A 20,922-nucleotide genomic window follows, 5' to 3' on the forward strand; every position below is an offset into this window, starting at 1 on the left:
CCTTTTCATTTCTGTTTCAAGCACCAAATCTTTTTTTGCCGGAGGAGACTTTACACAGGTTACCCAGGTGGCGTTCTGCGGCCGAGAGAGTCTGGAAACGTACGTTTCAAAATGGCGGCGATCGCTGGCGATTACTGGCGTTTTAGAACTTTAGAATCATTTTTTGCCTGAAATTTTATTCGTGAAATTGAAAATGGTGGCTGGACATTCTTTCCTCGTGTTCGTTTTCAACGTTTTGTTCTCTTTCCTCAACGCTTGTGGCAGAGATATGTGGCGGTAAGTCGTTTTATTTGTCCAAGGATATAAAAAGTGGACCAGGACCTTTGCTCGATTTGTTGTTAAAGTGAATCTGCGTATAAAAGTATATGCTGCATCTTTTTACTTAAAGATACAGGAGTCAAGAAGGCGACGGAACATTGTTTTCTACACAAAATTCCGTAAGTTTTGCATTTCTGTCAACTTACAGTTAATCTGAGGTTGTCATTTAATTAACTCATTATAAATAGTGTCTAGCTTGTTCATTGATGCTTATAAACTATTGCACGCAACCTTGCCTTGTTATGAAAACAACCCATCAACTGCACATTCAAAATTACCCATGTCCTTATTTTCCACTGTGATTTGCAGTGCTGTCAACTCTTTCCAGATAATCCAGGAAACTCCAGATTTTGGACAGTCTCTCCGGGTCTCCAGATTAGAGTATGACATCTCCCAGATAATGGCTGAAGTGTGCCATTTCTTCGACTTCCGACAATAAAATTTCAACTATTTTGCATTGTTTGAGCTATTTTAATGTTAACATCGAACTTTTCCTCACTAACTCCAGTATGCCATTGTAACTGGTGTCATGTGATTGGTGGGAAGTAAACCTATCAGGTCAAATGTTACAATGTGCATTTTGTGTCATTGCATTGGAACTTTAACAGGTATTTTTTGCACAAATGACATCATGTGCTATCCGAAATGATATCATCTATCATCCCTTCCCTATCAATTCTCAATATTTGAAGACGTGAGAGGTTGACAGTCCTGGATTTGAGCTGGTGGTAAGCTATCTTTTGGCAGCTAAAATATGCTGTTAGTTACATCCCCGTGAAATATACTGTGGAAATAATTTTGATCTATCCGAATCTATACATGTCTTAAACTCTTACTGACTTCTTGCTAGCGTCATTTACAAAGAAGTACTTTACCTTCAACTGTTACCTCTTGTAGGGTATCTTGTGTTGCAAAATGTTGAAGTTACAGCACTTTTACTTACACCTGTACACATGCAATAGACCTTGTCACGGTTTTCGACGCCATCTTGACGAGTAGGCAAATGCGTGAGAAATTACAGTGTTTGTATGAGAATCTAATGTCGAATAATTTGCGTAAAATGACTGTTCTGAAAAAAATATCAATTGTAAACCAAAGCTACAAGGCAAAGGATTGTCCTAAAAAATTTTGGGGCGTACCTGTGCTTAAATTTCTCCAGAGGCTTGCTTTAGATTTTCCATATATTTGTCTGTAATTTTCCCGGGACTTTCTTACAGACAAATGTATAGAAAATTTTAAAAAGTGGTTCTAGGTCTTCTAGTGCATGTAATGCCCTCAAATTTTTTCAGGAGAATCCTTAGGAGTGAAGCTTTAGTTTACAAATCATATTTTTTTCAGAACAGCCGTTCCACGGAAATTATTCAACATTAGATTCTCATACAAACACTGTAATTTCTCACGCGTTTGCCTACTCGTCAAGATGGCGTCGAAAACCATGACAAGGTCTATTTAAACCGTCTATGTCTGTGAGTGATCATCTAATGAAACTAAAAAGAATGTCTTGTGTTAGTCCAACTAACAAGTTTACAACATCTGACCATGTCTTCACAGATAGTTTTGGAGTATTTAGGGATGAATGAGAATGTGGAGTGGTGTCATCCAAATGTCTGTTCTCTCAAGAATAAGAGGCAAGTTTATCATCGATTTTTCAGTCTTGTATAAAGTGTCTTGTAGTGTGATATGACTTGGTATTTCTCTTTTCTCATAGCTTCACCAATGCAATCTTACATTGTTCAAAGCCAGGATTTCACCCTGTTGCTTCCATCAGGAACGACTCAGATGATGTCCAGGTTGGTGTTGTTGATGCTTCTCTGTTAAATATATTGTATATCTACAACATATTTTCTTTTCAAAAGGGTGATATTTTTTGTCTTAGAGTGTCGCAAGTTTTAAAGATTATCCCTAAAGACAGCAGAAAACTTGCTGAAACATGTTTCATTGATGACTTTGGTTTCTCCTTATTCAGTGAATCTCTTTGAGACCCATTTTCCTAAAAGTCTCATCAAAGTTGTTTTCCAAAACAGAGAACTCCAGAGTGGTTCCATCAACTTAGATTTTGATCATGATTTAACTTTCTAATCAAAACGTTTTATATAACAACCGTCAAAATTTATCACTTTATTTTAAAATGCCAGGAAGGCCTATATGTCCTTTATAAAATTTATTTGTACCATTTAAGTCAGTAAACTCTTTGTTTGTTGTTCTTTCAGAATGTAAGGTACATTCAAGTTGTCCACAGCCCATTTTACTATGAATGGTACCTTGCTTATGACCAGGAACTGAGAAAGTAAGCTATCTGACAGCCATTTATGAGAGAAAGTACAGTAATTAACACCTTTTAAAACAGTTTACTTGTGTGCCTGAGTAACTTGCTCTTAAGGTTACAGTTTGTATTTTACTATCCCTGGCCTTTTGTATTTCAATTAACTTTAATTACCACTTACAATAGTAACTACACTAAGTTGTGTAATCCCCAAAAGGCTAAAAAATGTGAGACTCTGAATCTAGAGCTTGGAAAAGTAGTGAGAAATGGGCAAAACATTGTGAGGATTTTGGGAAGTCACATATCACTTAAAAGCTGCAGCAGTAAACATCTCGCTCAATTTTACAATTTAGGTTTTGTAATTTGTTTGTTTTGCTGGTGGCCATCTTGAAACAAGAGAAAAAACTTAGTCTGCACATTTGGTGGCAGTGGCAAGTCGCAATGTAGTTGTAAGATTAAAAAGTTGGTGCAGATGTTATGATATATAGTGATAGCACTCTGTTTTACTATAGGACACATTCACATGTGATGTTTTAAGTTCAAAGCCATGTATGTACTGGGCTTTGAAGGGTTTAGTATATGATTTTTAATTAGTGAATAGCTGGCTTAAATTCCAACCACCTCTTCCACTCCCTGAGTGACTCAGCAAGGAGGGGAGGCGGCTGAAATTCAGGCTAGTGAAGAGCACTCAGAGTACCATTGTCAGTGACATTTATGTGTACAATTTACCAGTCAAAGTCTTGAGGAATTCAGGTTGTGGATTATGGATCCAAAGCATGTGTCACAATCTGAAAGGAACAGGACTGCTTCTGTCCCATCTCAGGTAGGTTTTCTATCAGATCAATTAATGTATTTTAATTGTAAAAATCTGTCACACTGTCTGAATCTACCTATGAAAAGGTGGATGGTAAAATTTAGATCCACCCAAAACAAATAACAGGCGGATCTAATCATGGTCTTTCTATTATCCATGATCTAATATAAGCTTCTCATGAACCACCCTGTGCCTGCTGTGGATCCTATGCTAGTGGTTTCAGCAAAGGGCGGTTTACATTTTCCCACATGCTATCTCTGTGCCATGTAATAGAGGAAATTAAGAGGCTGAACAAGGAGTTCACAATCTGCTTGGTAGACTTTTAGCTAAGGTGATGAAATCCCTTCGTATCTGAAAAGTGAACCCTCTGGGATGCTCTTTGCTATTCGTGGCTCATAATTTGTTCACATATTTTTGTTTTTGTTTTGCAGTTTTCAAAAGAACTGACTGGTGTTTTTGTTCAAATGGGACAAAGCCCGGTTTTAAAAGTGAAAGTGGGCCACAGATTTGTTAGCTGGGATGAGTGGAAGATCTTCAATAAATCCTATATCACAAATGAAGGGTGAGAGACTACACAGGACATTTTGCAGTAATAAATTATAGACTACATGCAATCATCAATCGACAATGTTTTTTTATCCTATTTTTTTGCCACCAGACCAACTTATGGAAATGTCAGGTGCTAGTTTGAATATTAACTTTGAGGATGGAATCCTCGTGGTACCATTTGAATGCCACTTTCATTGGCAGACCCTTTGAGTTGGGCTGTTTACTTTTGTTAGGAGTTTACAAAAAAGAAATGTGAACTTTTATGAAGTTTTCTTTAGCCACCATTAGTAGTGAAAGGTGGTTTAAACTTGTTTAGAATCGTGTGCTTTTCAGTTGTTGATCTGTCAATACAGATTTATATGGCCACACTCTCTCCTTCCTGGTTGGTAACAATTTGGAAGGCTTTCTGAATCTTGTTGTTGGCAGTAAATACAGTAGGTACTGCTGAAAGGGCTTGAAATGTTTCACCCATCCCTTCCCTCTCAGACCTGGACATGCTGCATGCTGTGGTCTTAAGCCCCGCTGCAAAATCGTTGGATGTTTGTACACTCTGTTGCATGTTGTTGTGTGTTGTTGGGAGTTGTTGCACAAAGTTTGAAACTGGTCAGACTTTTAGCTATTGCAAATGTTGGGAGTTGTTGGCCAACAGTGTTGTGTTGTGTCTGTTTGCACCAGGCTTTAAACTTGCTGCAATTCTTGATTTGTCATCTTTGCATTAGTTTTGAGTTTTTTAGATACAACAAACGATCCTGTCCTGATTGTTCTGATTCGAAGATTTTCTTTAAATAGCTCTGCAGGTCATGTTGATATTTAATAGGAATACTTCCAGTAAACATAGAGTTGATATAAATTAGTATTTATCCTTGATGCTGCCTTTTGGGGTAAAAAGGGGAGCAAAAAAATGGTAAATTCAAGAGATCATTGAATTTGAAAAAACAATCCATACCCTTACAAGCAGTGTAGTGCACTTCCATGGTAATAATAATTGCAATAGAATTCATGCCGTTTGTTCTAAAGTATTGACTTCATGGATGACGGGAAAAATATGATGTACATCTGTTCATATTGTGTGATAGTGGTTTCCATCTATAGATCACTTGACGTGCTTTTTTGTTTCCCCTAGCTACTGGCAATTTTCTGTTACCAGCGTACCTAATCACCAGCTGACTGTGTGGATAGATGGGCAATCAGTCGGCTTCCAAGATCAGTTTATCAGGTGTGAGCATGCAACATTTTCGTATGAGTTGAATTCATTTGATTTACTGGTTAATAAAAATTTTTCGCTTGCCAGAAGTAGTGTATAAGTTATTTGTTTTGGTTTTCAGGAAAAGCTCATTTCACTTATTGAAAATAAAGTTTCCTTACTTGTTTACCAATCAACCAGAGCAGGTACAGATACTGTCTTAAAAACCTTGCTAAAAGATTAATATGTTATTTACTCAATTTTGTTGTGTTAGCTGTCTGAGGTTTGATATGTTGCCTCCTTTATACTGGAACTTCGTTACATTCTCTGAACACCCCTTCAAAAAGGAAATGAGTGGGCCAGGAGACGTTTTTTCATAGAGCCTTTTCATATTACATTCCACACTTAACTCATGAATTTAAATTATAATAATCACGACTCAGTCATTAATCGACCATTCTTCCCTGAACCCTCCGGCAAAAACCCCAGAGCAAATGGGTTAAGGGCTGTGTACCCTGCTAAGCCATGATGTGGGTGTAAGGGTGGTGCAGTGGTGAGAGCACTCGCCTCCCACCAATGTGGCCCGGGTTCAAATCCCGGCGTCGACGCCATAGGTGGGTTGAGTTTGTTCTTGGTTCTCTCCCTTGCTCCGAGAGGTTTTTCTCCGGGTACTCCGGTTTTCCCCTCTCCTCAAAAACCAACACTTCCAAATTCCAATTCGATCTGGAACGCACAGACACGTTTAAACGAGTTCATATGAACTCTTAAGTGCTTCGTGGGTAAAAAAGCAATTTACAATTTTTACAATTTTACAATTTACAATGTGGTTGAGCATAAATATATTAATGGTTGGCATCAGTTAACCAAAAAAGAGATTGCAGATCAAGGATATTAAAATGTTGTGGAAGGAACGTGCAGGCCTAAATTATGCCAATGAGATTATCTTTTTAGTGTAAATAAAAGCTGTTATCGCAACACTTATTTTTCAGGTGGTGTTGAAAGGTACTTATCCAAAACAGAGAGTAATTTTTCAGGTATAAGAATTAAATTATTGATTTGATTTCCTTAAAATGGAATATTTTTTGACATAAAATACAATGCCTTTTGTAACAGGTAACCCTGTTAACAGCTGTCATTTTCAATGTTGTCTTCTTTCCTGGAATATAATACCAAGATGTCAGCAATCTTTGTTTGACTTAATGATTTTTAACAAACATTTTGAAGAGATAAACAATTTAAGCCAAGCCACTGACCTGGTTTGTCTACAAGTTTGACTGAATAATATGTACCCAACTTGGACCAAGGAGCAAGCATATGGCACAGTTAATTGGTTAGTGTATACGTGGCCTTCAGTGCAAGAGGTCCCCATTTAGATCCCTGGTGACATCACATCCTTGTTTCAACTTCTCTCCTTTCTGTATTGTGTAGCTTTAACTAACTTTTAAATACCCTTAACATGGAGCAGTGATGGAGAGAAGGGCTAAAATGAGTGCACTGCCGACCTTAAATTTTCAGCTGAATTACTGTCACAAGTTATTGACATAAAATATGTTTGCATTACCTAAATTTTTCATTACTTTTACTGTTGTGTTTCTGGTGCAAAATTGACTCATAAAATTGCCTTTCTCTAATAGGATCCTTGTGCTTCCCATGTTGCAGTTCTCATAAGGTAGCTATTAAGCTGCTTTTCATTGATGTATAGCATGGTTTTTAGTACATGGTTAATTAAATATATTGGTATGAGATAATATATTTATGCTAGTCGAGGGTACCTCACAACTTAAAACATAGCAAAGGATGATCCCAAATTTTAAGGGAAATGAAAGGCTTGTACTATATGTTGAAGCAATATAACAAAAGGTGAGTTCTGAAAAACGGTGTTATGTTGTTGATTTTGTTTCACCTTAAACTTATTAAAGTACAGTAAACATTTATAGCCTCTTTCAGAACTTCGATTATTAACAATATGATCTTGTACATACTTTTTGCCCAGTAAATTTCAATGTTCTTTTTAGCTCAATCTGTGTGTTAACTCAAGACAATTTTGCAAGTGCTCAAGAGCTGACAATGCCCTCAAACTTGCTTATGGTAGGCATTTGTAAAAGATCTGAATTGATTATATTTAGTTTACAGAAGGTATGTCAATCAGTATAATGTTTGAACTCCATATTGCTGAAATTACATGACATTAACTTAGAGATATCAGAGCTGACTTGTAGGTCTGGGGAATAGGATTCCCCACCCTCCCTCCCAGAGTTGAATGTGCAGGTGCTGGTACGTTTAAGGGTGCTTTCCATTGGGATGATCTGAATCAGGATAAGTGATCTAAGATCACCCAGATCATTTTACATGAAATAAGCCAATGAATCTTTTCCCAAGCTAGGGTGGATTCATCATGCCAGTTCCTTTAATGAACCATCTGATACAAGATCATCCCAATGGAACGCCCCCTAAAGGTGTTAGGATCAGGGTTCATGGGGTTCAAGTTGCAGAATCTTTGGTCACACCTACACACCTGTAAATGAAACACTCTGAAATATTTTCCTGGGCCCAGTTGTTCAAACATTGGATAGCACTATCCACTGGATAAATCACTATCCAGTGGATAAGTATTAGGGAAACCAATTATTGCGCTATGCATTGGAAAGAGAGTTATCCATGCAGTGGATGGTGTTATCCACCTTTTCAACAACTGGGGCCTGGCCCCATTTGTTGAAACGTTGGATAGCACTACTCAACAGATAAATCACCATCCAGTAGATAAGTATTAGGGAAACCCATTGCGCTATCCATCGGATAGAGATTTATCCAGTGGATAGTGTTATCCAACGTTTAAACAACTGAGTCCAGGCCCCAGTTGTTCAAACATTGGATAGCACTTCTCAACGGCTAAATCACCAACCAGTAGATAAGTATTAGGGAAACCAATTGCGCTATACATTGGATAGAGATTTATCTAGTGGATAGCGTTATCCACCTTTTGAACAACTGGGGCCTGGTTCTTAGAAGAATAAGCCTCAGCTACCCTAATAGAAAAACAATATAGTGACTAAAGTTCATATTACTAATTTACTCTTTTACTTCCCCAAGCTACTACAATCCTGCCTGATATCTTAAACTGTTAACAAAACATGTTTGCAACCTTTTCCTCCTTAGCAATCTGAAGCATTTGTGAAGTCTGTGGTATTTTCTGCATCAAACCTCGTTGTCCTCTTGGAATCAGGCAGGGTCTTTGTGTTTAATGGAACAACACAAACTTGGGGAAATCCATCTGGTGAGTTCTGTTAACTGGTGCTTGTAGGCTTATTAAGACTCTCCTAAGAAATAAAATTTGTAACGATTGCTGTTGATGAAACAATTGACTATCTTGGAGATTAAACTGACGATCACATTGTCATTGCGATAAACTTTGACAATACAAGTTGCACAATGAAGACAAAGAAATCTGCAAAAAGTGTGCTGCACGTTCAGTCTTTTCGTTTTCCTTATAAAAGCTCTTGTTTTTTATATTATTATTTTCTTGTTTCCATCGATCATCAATGTCATAGCAGCTCAAGCTCACTTATAGCATTATCTTAAAAAACAATTCTTGAAATGCGACAATTTGATTGAAAACGCGCAACAAAAATGACGTCCTCGGGTACCCACAGAGAGTCTCCTTATTGGAAGACAGTTTTACAAACAAGTTCTGAGTTTTGAGTGCATAGATGAAATCCTGTAGTGTGACCATTCAAATGAAATCTCATCAGCGGTATGGTTACTTTCGCTTGGTACTTTCAAATAGCTGTATAAACAGATTCTGAATTCTGAGTCTGTAAACAAAATCCTCTTAGTGTGACCATTGCTTGGTATCATCATTTTAGCTTTGGGTAAATGCATTTATATTGCCATGCAAGGTAATTACTTTTACTATTTCATCTCTATGCAGGTTTACCTCAGACGGGCCTCAATGGAGTGGCATCACAGAAAAAATGCTTGGAAGATTCAAAGAACGTGGTAACACAATTCTTGTTGTTTTTAAGTGTAGAAGTAACAAGCAAACTGATAATTAGTTTTCTCTTATTTTACAGATTATGACTGGTGTTGTTTTAGGGTGGACACGTGAGGTATTATCTCTTCCTCTTACTGCTTATCGTATTGTATATCTCGTCTTCAACCACATGTCAGGGACGATCTCTGCCAAGCTAAACTTCTGTTCGCCCAATAACTCAGTTAGAGACGCTTGCTATGCAGGATTAAAGCATCCCAGTTGCTTCTTTTTCACTTCTCTCTCTCTTTTCCCATTTATTTATCTTATTATTCTTACTTACAGAGTGCTGACTTTGTTATTTACATCTCAAACGACAGTGGATTATCATTCCAGTATCTTCCAATCCAAGGCCTGAGTGTCACTGTCACATCTGTATGTAACCAGTTTTAATCTTTCTGCATTTTTAACTTACGTTTCTTGCGAAAAATATTCATTTGGCAGTTCGCTCAGAAAAGCGTCAGATTCATCTTACTTATTTGGCGTTATTTTCCAAATTCGAATTGCAGTACATTAAACAGTTTTCACCATTTGATAAAAAACCAGCAACTGGTTTTTTCTAAGGATCTCTGCGAACAATATTGTTAACTTAAACTGGATTTCACACCACGCAGATTTCCATACCGGAAAAAAAAATCAGCAAATTGCTGGGAAGTGCAAAAGTTATGAAAGAAAATCGTTTTTATTTTTACTTTAGCCTTGTCTTTTATGTTGAGGCTAAATGTGAAACTGTTTGGACAAGTACCGTACATCAAGGGTGGATGGCAGCCTACATCAAGGATGTGGGAGAACATGAGCCTTTTACTTCTTTCTTTAGTTCATTACTTATAGAGTTCATAGTCTCTTAGAACATACTGTACAATTCCGAAAATAAGCCCCGGGGCTTATATTTTTCAAAGGCCCTTTTTGAGGGGCTTATTTTTGGAGGGGCCTATATTCGGAGGGGCTTATGTACGGAGGGAAATGTGGGTTATAAAATCGGTTGGGCTAGCTTGTAGTGGAAAGGAAAATTTACCATTTTTGCTTTGTTTTACCTTGCATTTGAGGGAAATTCCAAGTACGAGCCCCGGGGGCTCATTTTCGGAGGGGCGATTTAACGGAGGGTTTTTTGCGTTACGATTTTGGGGCGCTTATATTTGGAGGGGCTTATTTTCGGAATTTTACGGTAACTTGGTTATTTCTCCTCTCAATTAGGTAGCACATGTTGAAATACATTGCTTGTTTCCGATTGTAACCTTTCTTGTCAATGCAACAACCTACAGTAACCAACATAAGGTAAAGATAATCAGCACAGCCGCATTGTGGTTTGACCTCTGAATAGTACTGGGTTCTCCACCAGCTTTAGAAGTAGGAGGAGCAAAAAAGTAAGCAGGTTGCAATAGGTTAGATCTAAAGACGGGCGCCTTCTTGTAGGGGATGGGATACGCCTCTTTTCCATTGGGCCATTCCCTGGAAAATGTTAGTTTTAGGGGACCCTGAAACACTTCAAAAATGACAAGACAGCGATATTTGCTGGTCGCTGAAGCTTCCAGAGAGCCATACATTAGCATTTTCTTACTGTGTGAATATGTGTACCAGCAATAACAGATCATAAGAATTAAGGGAATGAACCTCCTTAGTTACGGTACTCTAGTAGTGAAAGGGTTAACATAAACATTGAAGGCAAAAAATAGCTTCTCAAGCCTGGAAAGGTGACAAGACTCTGAGAAAGAGGTCCTTTACGCTTCTCGAAACGTGTTTATACTTAAGGAGTAATTAATTTAATACTTGTTTCTTTTCTTTCTTGCAGATGTTGTTTGTTCAGTATTCTTTTTTAGATGATGCATGGGAGGAAAAGGGGTTTCAACTGTCTGGTTTTATTCATGGTATGTGAGCGACAAAATATTCAGTTCATATGGCTTGTTTTAATTGGGCAGCAGTAGAATCAATATGGAATTGAATTGAAGATCATCGCAGTGAAACACGCAAGTAATGCAGCTACGAAAGGAAAGCCTGAAAAAGCTGTTTAGGCTTGTCAGAATTCGAACCCTGAGCTCTGCGATACCGGTGCAGTGCTCTAACATAATTGCCATTGTCTTCGTAGCACACGGTGTTAATGCGTAACCTTCTGAGCAAAGGTTCGATACCTGCCATCGCCCATTTTTTCTACGAATTCAATACATTCTTTTATTCAGGCTTTTCTTCTCGCAACTGTATAAGTTGCGTATTTCACTGCGATGGTCCTCTTTTCATTTATTTCTTCTTTGGGTGGGTTTACGTAAATGAAATTCATATTTTCGTCATTTATATTTCAAAACCAATATTTTACGCAAGATCGGTTTATGTGATGGATGCTTCCAAGTTACTCTGTTAACTAATTCTTTTCTTTGTGAAAGGAATCATGGCATGATATAAGAGCTGTTCCTGGTTTTAAGCCCCATAACTACCCAAAAACGCAATGAAGGCAGCTCTTTTTAAATACAAAGTTTTTTAATCGACTTGCACTTCAGTGCTCCGCTGAACGATGGTAACAAGCCTATTCTCGGCAGTATCCTCCTCAGACCTTACTTTAAGTGACGTCAAAAACATCTCGACTTAATGGGCCCTTTGAAGCGAGAGATTCACGTGGCATAAATTCGCCCTGCTCGAGCGCAAGAGCCGCACGGGGACAAGACAAACAAAGGAAATAACCATTTTAAATGATGTAAGTCTTTTGTCTGTCTTGTTCCAGCGTGTCCCTTAGTAGTATAGAGCGAACGGAAAGAACCCGGGAAAGAATTGGAATCACATTAGTTTGAGGTGGAATACATTTTAAAATACAGATGACTAAGAAATCACATCATCTTATCTTAATGAGATTCCACTGCATTTTATTCATGAATTAAAGACAGTGGCTATGTCTGGAGCCCTGGTGGAATCTCATTAAAATAAGATAATGTGCTACGTCATAATGACGTCATCTATCTAAAACCTGTCAAACCGGTAAAATCACTTAAACATAGCATATCATCCTATTTTAATGAGATTCCACCACATGACGTCTCTGCTATGACGTCATTGGTGCTAATGTATTTCACTAGTTGCGTTAACACTGACTTCTGATTGGATAAAATTACGCCGGAGTCACGGCATACACGGGAGTTGCGTTACTTGCTGCAAAAAAGTGTGCCTTGGGCCGGTAAAACGCGCAACATGTCAGATTTTGTTGCAAAAAGTAAAACTATTCTCTACTTTCTGCAACAACTTGATTTGTTGCAAGACAGGTTGGAACGTGGGTGGTAAGACGCGTAACATCACTATTCAACTTGTTTTGCAGCAATGTTGCAAAACAAGTTGCAGGTGTTTGTTTCCCGTTTTACCGTATCTTGAGTCCAATCTTGTTTGTGCCTGCTTTTTCAACAGGGCCGCCTGTTTCTTTCACTTTTGCTCCACCGAGCAGTCAGTTTGTGGTTGTTTGGAGCCAGAAAACGATAGCATTTGGAAGACTGGACGAAACAGGTATATACGTAAGAAAAATAGTTCATAAATGGTAGGATTTGACAAAGCAACAAGGACGGCGACGGCTGGGAAAACGTCTCTTAACAGTTAATTCGCACTGTTTCTGAAACCTCATCGCGTTATTCCATCTCGTTCAATTTATCAAAATTTGGCAAATTCTTCTAGAGTTGAATTCTATGAGACTGTATTGAAGTTCAAGGAAATAAACAGAAAGTTGACGTCCTCCACAAAACTTGAATTTAGGCACTTAAACGTGCTGACGTCAAAGAGATGTACAAAAAAGCGTGATGCACGTGCACGTGCAGAGTTGTTGTTTTGCTAATCTAAACTTACTGCTTTTTTTGCCTTTCTCGGTGCCTTCGCTGTCGCTGTCGTCGTTGCTAAAGCCTGGTTTCCATATGATCGTCCGGATCATCCCGATCGCCCCAGTCGTTTCAAAATATTTCGAGACGATCCGGACGACTGGGGCGATTGGTAGTTTCCATATGATCGTCTCGATCGCCTCAAAGGCAAGAGACGTGGGGTCGTCAGCGATGTCTCTGGTTCAGACAATAGAATTTTTGCGCGTGTTTTGCAAGCAAGCCACATAAATGAATGATTTTTATTCGTAACGCGAACCTCGTACCTTGGTATCTGCTTTTTCTGTTGATTTTGCGGCATTGGGAAGCTAGAAGAGTTCCCCGAAGACATAGTATCTCTTCGAATACTTGATGTCACGGACTCTCTCTAATTTCAAAAAACCCCATACGCGTTGCAAACATTTGTGTATTATTTTTTCGGCTTCAGCGCCATCCGGGCCGAATTTATTCTCGATTACTGGAATAAAAGTGATGACTTCTGGGATAGCCATCGATCGTCCCGATCGTCTCAGTCGTCTGAGAGCGTTTCCATATGATCGCTACAAAATTTACATGATCGTCCCGATCGTCCGGATAGAACTCAACTCTATCCAAGCGATCGAGGTCGTCTCAGTCGTCCGGGTCGTTTGCGATCGTCTGGGTAGCGTTTCCATATGATCGTCCCGATCGTCTGAACATTTTTTGAGACGACTGGGACGATCGGGACGATCCGGACGATCATATGGAAACCAGGCTTAATAGGAACCTTAAGATCCGAGGACGGCGACGGCAGAGAAAACGTCGCTGAAAAAGTGAATTCGAGTTCCTTCAATCTTCATCGCGATTACTCCAATTCACTAGCTTTTTCAAATGTAGGCGAACCATCCTAAAGTTGAATTCCTAAGTACCATAGCCAAGTGTAGAAAGAGAGAGGAAATTTCGTCGTCGCTTGTGTACTTCCTCTGTACAACGTGAAATTAGGCATTTTCACGTCGTAGTCGTGCAGTGACGGCAAAGAAATGTACAAAGAAGCGTGATGCACGTGCAAAATTTGTTGTTTTGGTTATTAAACCTATTGCTTTTGTGGAGTTTCCGTTCCCGTCGCCGTCGTAAGGTTCCCTAATTAAAAAGCTCCCTATTAAAACTTTATTGAAGCACGCAAGAGAAAGAATTTTTTTATTATTTGCAGGCATCTTTTTCAAGGTGAAAAGCCACGGAAATCTCACCGATTTCACGCTTGATAACAATGAAACAATAAAGTCTGTAATACCAGGTGAGATAATTTTTTTGTGATTCCATAGGGATCAAAATAACGGCCGTTCAACGGCCAATGTCCTACCAGAATGGCGACTTGAGCGGCCAAAAACTCGCAGGTTATTATAGCCGGTCACGCATGCACACTCATTCTTTAACAACCAAGAGTGGTACGGTTGGTTAATGCGCTGCCTTCGGTGGCCGAGGTCCCGAGTTCGATCCTCGGTGATCTCGCATCCTTTTTTTAACTTCTGTGTAGCTTTGACTAGCTTTCGGGCCTGTTTACATGAAGGTCGGGGACCCCAAATTTTCATAATAGACTGGAGTCAGTTTAATAAAAATGTGCGAATCGAGTGGTTGCACTGTGGTTAATTTTGAAGCAACTGACTTCTCCCTGGCTTGTATGATCGCCCATTTATCACAATTTTTTTATTATTACTCTCAGGAGGAAATGGTGAGTTCGCTGTTCATCTGTCGAACAACAGGATATTTTATGGAAAAGCGTTCATTCAACATATGGTTGAGGTAAATCTGATAAAATTTATAACTATCAAACAGAAAATCCCGAGGCCCGATGCTGTTGATTGAGGCGAGCTAGAAAACTGGACCTTAGCGGTGATAACTGAACTCGTAGCCCTAAAGTTAAGATATTGTATAACATTAAGGTAGTCTTTCTCCTTTTCTCCTTCTTAGAATAACTGATTTTCAGCCTTTTCCCAGTATTTAATGTGAAAAAGTGTTCTTGCTTCTCTCTTCCTCTCTCAGGAGGCAGCGTAGCTGGGTGGTTAGAGCGCCGGACCGCAATTCGGAGGCCCCGAGTTCGTTAGCTGGATTTGTTCACGGGAGTCACGTGTTCAGATCCTCGGCCATCCTTGTAAATAGCCAGCTGGTTTACCTCCGGCTAGTATGGTTGGAATTCTTAACCCTGTTAAGTTCAATTTTAATTATTTGTTTCAGACATTTGCTCAGTCCCACAAGCGTTAGTGCTATAAATACTGCCGGAGATAAATAATGGAATTGTTATTATTATTATTATTATTCAATTGACGCAGGTATTTGCTGGAGAAGATCCCTCTTCAACGATGTCAGTTATGTTTGATGTTTTTGGCTCCTTACTGGTTATCACCAATAACAAGTACGTTTTCACTGCCCACTCTCCAAACGTACAATGTGTGCTTTGACCATGAACACCATTCGAGAAAGCTTTGATTTAGAAGTCGTGTGCAAGGAGTGAAACTGAATTTTCGAGGCTTTAAGAACAGAAGAATCTGCCAGAAATCAGACTGTATGCCTAACATCAGCATCCAAGAGAAATGTTATCATAGAGGAAAGATAGGACTGGATGGAATTTGGATTGTATCAAGATAAGGACCCCTCCCCCCCCCTCCCCCGATAATGGGAATCTGGTTATACGATCGAGATTATTGGTCGGGATCTTCACATACTCACAGTTCCACAGCGAGGCTATATGAACTCGAAGGTCGACCGTGAATCCCACCGCGGGAGAGATGAATTACAGTAAAATAAATCTCATGATAACATTGCTCTGTTTTTCTTTATCATTTCAGTGGAACAGTTCACACAAGAAAGCTACCTTTGGGGAATGAAATCTTGAATGCTCTCTACCCACATACAACATGTCCGGTTAGGAGTCGTCTGCGTAATTTTTTGTATAATAAGCTATTTCCGAGTTCTAGAAACTCTCACTTTCAAGACGAGGTTAAATAAAAAACCTTTTCTTTTGAAAATGAGTTTTATTTTTTTGAGAAAAAAAATCCTATTCTTATCAATAACTTCGAATTCAGCCTTGCTTTGAAACAGAGGCTTCGAGCAACTCGAAAATGGCCAATAGTTGCAGTCACGGCTGTATGCAAATGAAAATTGGTTGTGGTGTGCGGTCTTATCAGATAGTTAACCAGGAGTGTTGATTTACGACTTTTTTAATTGTAGCTTATTAAGCCATATGGGTACTAATAGGCGAATCTTTGCTGATGTCATTGTTTACGTTTTTCCTTATTGGCATACGACTTAACTCGTAGAAGTTGTGGCCATATATACTGACGAAATTCAATAATTAAGAGCTGATAAACTTGAGCAATTCGAACAATTTTTAGCAAGCAATATTGAAGGTAATATCAGCCATCAAAAACTGCGAAATTACTGGGTGGCAAAAAAGTAAATGAGCCATACTTTCATCGTAAAATTTCGAGTTTTATTAGCTTCATCAGATAAAGATGAGCATTTGTTAATGAGGCAAAAAATGTGGTCAAAGATTCGCCTGAGCTAACCGACGTTAGTGCGGACGCTTCTAATGTTGATTATTTTACTGGCACTAAGAAGACATTCTTATTTTTTGTATTACCATTACTGATGTATGACTTACATTTAAGTATCATTCAGCTGCTATGCAGACGATCGTAACAGTACCTTCAACTTCCGCTTATAACTCTTAGGCTTGGACATCTTCGTAGGGGCTTTTAGGAGGGTTTATTAACGGAGGGGCTTATATCCGAAATAGAACCGACGCCGAATATGACTTTTTATTAGGGTTTCCCAATGGATTACAACTTCATTTATCTGTCTCATAATTTTCTTGCAGTTTCTAAAGTTTACGACCAGCGCCAGACCGGAATTGCACTTCATTGACAAAGGAAATGAACTGAAGGTTTGCTCTTAAGTCTACATGCCATGCGATAATAAAACCTAGCAACATGTGAATTTTCAACGCCTACTTAGTGCAAGAGAGTTTTTGGGAGTAATTCATGGACGAAGTGGAATACATATTGATAAACGGATTCCTTTATATAGTGGGGTGGGGAAAAGATTAGCGATACATAATACTGATATGTGTTGTATTTCGAATGTGGCCGCTTAAGGCCGTATTCTGATTGAAACATGCTTTTACAGCAAACTTTATGCAACACTGGCCAATTTGTATTTTTTAATAATTCCCTTTCCCGTAGTATAATTTCGTTGTGTTTTCTTTCAACCAAACAAAGATAATTAGTAAAAAACATTGGTGACGTCTTTCTTTTATTTTACCATTGTCCTGAGGAAAAAAAATGAACGGTCTCTCTCAGCTAGACAGCCTTAATTTGCTTTCAGTTGCCTTGTCTGACTCTGTTATCGTTGGTTCTGTTTTCAGGTATGGGCCCTTCTGATTCACCCAAGGGTCGCACCTTATGACATCAGAGTAAGTCAGTGTTTCGACATAACGGACTTTTATCAGTCCCTAATCCCCCCTTTTTAATCGCGTCATTACGCCGTTGATATCTAAATCGAAGAAGTCAATGTCAAATCCTGTTAGCTGGCAACTGGGCGTAGCGTCCCCGTACAAAACAGTGCTGATTTCCCCCCTTCACACCCGGGGTTTCAAAACGCCGTTTTCTTGATTAACACTACTTTATGTTGTTGCAGCTTGAAATTTCAAGTAGCGATGTTCTAAGAATCGAAACTGAAGACATCATAGAACATTATCCTGGCATTGTTACACTTAACAAGGTATTTTTACTGATGGATAAACTTTTTCAACCCCTCTCAAACATTTTCCTACACATTTATAGAGTTCTTCAGTCTTGTAGCTCCTCCTTTTTCCTCGCGTCTTGCAGCTTCATCACCAGCCTACACTGAGCCTAGCTTGCCTGAACGACGTTCATAAATGGAAGAGGAAGGGAGAATTCGGGTGCGCGAAAACGCAAAGGACGTGCGCTAACGCACGCGAGCCTGAATTCCTCCTTCGGGCACCTGCCAAGCGGGCTAGCACTCACATCTCTCATCTTGTGGTTACACGTACCCCTTCAGTCGGACTTTGAAGAACAATAAGTCCCAGTTCAGACTTCGAACTTTTCATGTACCGAACTTAAAGGTAGCCTGCGTTGCAGCCAGCCCACGCACTTGTAAATATAGTCTATACAGAAGGTTTAGAGCGTCTGCGACGCAGGCAGCTATTTAGGTCGTCTCAAATGACGCGAGGTCGACGGTTTATTCAGACGTCGAAGTTAATTAGTCGGACTCAATTCATTTTCACGATGTTCAATGGTCCACATTTCTTAACAGTCAAAGTACATTATAGGTAATTTATGCTTTAGGTTCGGCACATGAAAAGTTCGACGTTTGACACGAAATCTCTCCAAAGTCGAAATTCCCGTGAGAGTCGACCCAAATTAGATATGTCGGACGTAATTGATTCAAAGGTCAATCTTTTCATGAAGTTAATTGAAGGGAAAAGGTTAGGTCTATGAAAAGTTCGACGTTTTAACTGGGTTTAAGAGACTGCTTGCAGTCTGAAACTGTTAATTATGACCTTTGTTAATCAAAGTTGTTTACGTTTAAATTTAGACCTACACCTTTATCTATGACTTCAGAAATGGAAGCTCAAATCCAGGAAGGTAAGCAGCAAAATTAAGAGCGCATGTTAAAAGAAAAGCACTCTTTCAATCAGAAGGAGGAGGCAGCGTGGACGATCGGCTCGGGTTAAGATCCCGCTCTATCTAGCTGAAATGAAAACGGTTGTCCTAAATACAGCACCTCGGTACCGTGGTTTGCCTCCGGCCAGTTGGGATTCTTATAGTTGTGTTGTTTTAATTAACAGTTTTTGTTTGGGTCCATAGTTGAAAGTCATAATGTCAGCTTCTTGGTCACCAGCATAACTGTATCACAAGCTAATTTTTTCACACTTCTTGGGGAATATTAATTGCTAACACTAGTAATAATTGCAAATCCGACAGGGAGAAGTGATAAGGCAAGTGGGGAGGAGGGGAGGGGAGGTGAGAAGGTAAATGGGTGAAAGAGGTGGCAAGTGTAATATTTGCTATTGTACGTTTTGAGTGTTTCTGTCAGTAAATCCATCTCAAAAATTCCGATCAAGCTTGTCATTTCAATTTACAGTGCATACAAGTCTACTGTAGTGTCTGTGACGATGTTTCCGAGCGTTAGAGAACTGACTTGTGAAAATGATTTACAGGTAATAAGAGCCAATTTCCTTTTAACTCACCCTAATCAGGAATTTTTTTCCTTCACCTTGTGCCTTGCTATCGTTGTTATTATTAATACTGCGGCTAAGAAGAAGAAGACTGAGTGTACTTTTTGTGGCCATACTCAGTTAAGAAAAAAAAACCCGACCAAAGTAGTCACCTTTCTAAAGGGCAGGAGCATATCTCTCCTTTGAATTTTTCTGTGAAAGAGACAATCAGGTGGTGTGCGAGAACTAGTGGCTAATCTTAAAGGAGGTTAAATATCACAGAAAATGTTCACTATCACTGTGGCCGATAAGGTAGTCATTGCCTTTGTCTACTGTCTAACCAGGTGCTGCACATTAATGTTGGCTGTCCACCATCCAAGACCATTGTCATAAGGAACTGCACAGTACCCTCTGGTGAAGGACCAGTATCTTATCTGTCTCAGGTAAATCCTGTCATACCACTCAATTATGCGTAATAAAACTTTGTTAAAGTCTCAAAGCTTCTAGCTTGACACAAGTGCTCGGCTAATCGAGGATACTATGCTCTGTACTTGTCCACCTGATTAGTAAATTAGATTCCCTCCCTTCCCATTATCCTTATCACCTATTAGTATAATAACATTGATGATTATCGAAAATAGAGCGCTATGATCGGCTAGGAGCTTGGCTTCATCCCGCTACAATCACCGCGCGGTGATTATAACATTGAAGGCTAGCAGTATTTGAAATGGCAGCCAGATTTGTTGATGTTTCGGAGTCGGAAATTGATCAATAATTTTATTTTCTTGAAGAATCATCAATGTTATTATACGAAAACAATTAGTCGCCTCAGGCGACGTGAATATCGGCGAATAGTCACGTCGCCTTCGGCGACTAATCGTTAAATAATAAACAGTCAACTCCCGATAACTCGAACCTTCTAGGGAAATCGAAAAAAGTTCAAGTTATCGGGAGTTCAAAGCTGATAACCGAAAATAAGGAAATAAACAAATGGGTGGGAAGGAATGCAAGTATCATGCACACTTCACTTCAAGGACAGCGAGGGATAAATTGATACTTTGAAAAAGGAATTGAAGCAACAAAGCTTGAAGAATATTCATGATCAGGGCTGGACATTATATTGACCTGTATTTGAAGTGGACTGACAAAGAAGTACAGACAAAGAATACACGGTTATGTAAAATTTCAAATTTCAACACTTACCGCAGAACATTTCTAATTATCGAGGGTAAAATTATATAGAAACGATCTGAAGGAAAACAAAAATTACTGCAAGTTAACGGGAGGTTCAAGTTATCGAGGTAAAATGACAGTAAATGTATGAAAGAAATCCAGGGGAAATTTATTTTGGTTCGAGTTAGCGAGGGTATGAGTTATCGGGAGTCAACTGTAAGTAACTTTAAAGAAGCAAAGCTCAAAGTAAGAGAATGAGATTTTTCCCATAAGTCTCGTTGCTGATATCCAAATCCATATTTCAATGAGGAGTACTGTAGCTGACCTAATCCCTGTGTAAATCACTGCGAGGCCCTAAAACATTGTTCCTAGCCTATTCTAGTCTAAGCTATGTTTTCCCACGTGTCTTTCCATATGTATGGTCTTCCCTTCTACTTTACGTGTTACCTTCCGGTTTTCATGCTTGGTACTCCTTTTTTCAAACGTCGGCGAAGGTTTTCTTTGAAATCCTTACTGCGAAATGTTAGAAAAACGAAGCAATATGTTCCAGCTGTAGCTATCGTTGC

General features: G+C 39.1%; 3 protein-coding genes and 1 long non-coding RNA gene across 4 annotated transcripts in view; all 4 read left to right on the forward strand.

The window, feature by feature from the left end:
* Positions 1-193: 193 nt before the first annotated feature.
* Positions 194-6,167, forward strand: LOC140944681 (uncharacterized). Its single transcript, XM_073393800.1, has 8 exons — positions 194-276; positions 2,027-2,108; positions 2,529-2,605; positions 3,314-3,404; positions 3,827-3,957; positions 5,068-5,160; positions 5,270-5,333; positions 6,117-6,167. Exons 1-8 carry the CDS (start codon positions 194-196, stop codon positions 6,165-6,167), a joined length of 672 nt encoding a protein of 223 aa, XP_073249901.1.
* A 592-nt stretch (positions 6,168-6,759) lies between these two features.
* LOC140942649 (uncharacterized) lies at positions 6,760-8,403 on the forward strand. The gene is made up of 3 exons (XR_012166559.1): positions 6,760-6,796; positions 7,143-7,215; positions 8,284-8,403. It is a non-coding gene; the product is annotated as an uncharacterized lncRNA (long non-coding RNA).
* Positions 8,404-8,556: 153 nt separating this feature from the next.
* Positions 8,557-18,615, forward strand: LOC140944682 (cation channel sperm-associated auxiliary subunit epsilon-like). Its single transcript, XM_073393801.1, has 14 exons — positions 8,557-8,581; positions 9,056-9,123; positions 9,440-9,529; positions 10,349-10,429; positions 10,944-11,019; positions 12,536-12,631; positions 14,159-14,242; positions 14,669-14,748; positions 15,276-15,358; positions 15,792-15,867; positions 16,823-16,888; positions 17,369-17,416; positions 17,641-17,724; positions 18,562-18,615. Exons 1-14 carry the CDS (start codon positions 8,557-8,559, stop codon positions 18,613-18,615), a joined length of 1,011 nt encoding a protein of 336 aa, XP_073249902.1.
* A 462-nt stretch (positions 18,616-19,077) lies between these two features.
* LOC140942645 (cation channel sperm-associated auxiliary subunit epsilon-like) overlaps positions 19,078-20,922 on the forward strand; it is a 39,956-nt gene continuing 38,111 nt past the window's right edge. The window contains exons 1-2 of the mRNA XM_073391581.1: positions 19,078-19,186; positions 19,528-19,626. Coding sequence (XP_073247682.1) covers positions 19,142-19,186; positions 19,528-19,626 — 144 coding nt within the window. The 5' untranslated portion in view covers positions 19,078-19,141. The remainder of the gene's footprint in view (positions 19,187-19,527; positions 19,627-20,922) is intronic.

This window comes from Porites lutea, chromosome 7 (genome assembly GCF_958299795.1).
Source record: "Porites lutea chromosome 7, jaPorLute2.1, whole genome shotgun sequence".
Taxonomy (NCBI): domain Eukaryota; kingdom Metazoa; phylum Cnidaria; class Anthozoa; order Scleractinia; family Poritidae; genus Porites; species Porites lutea.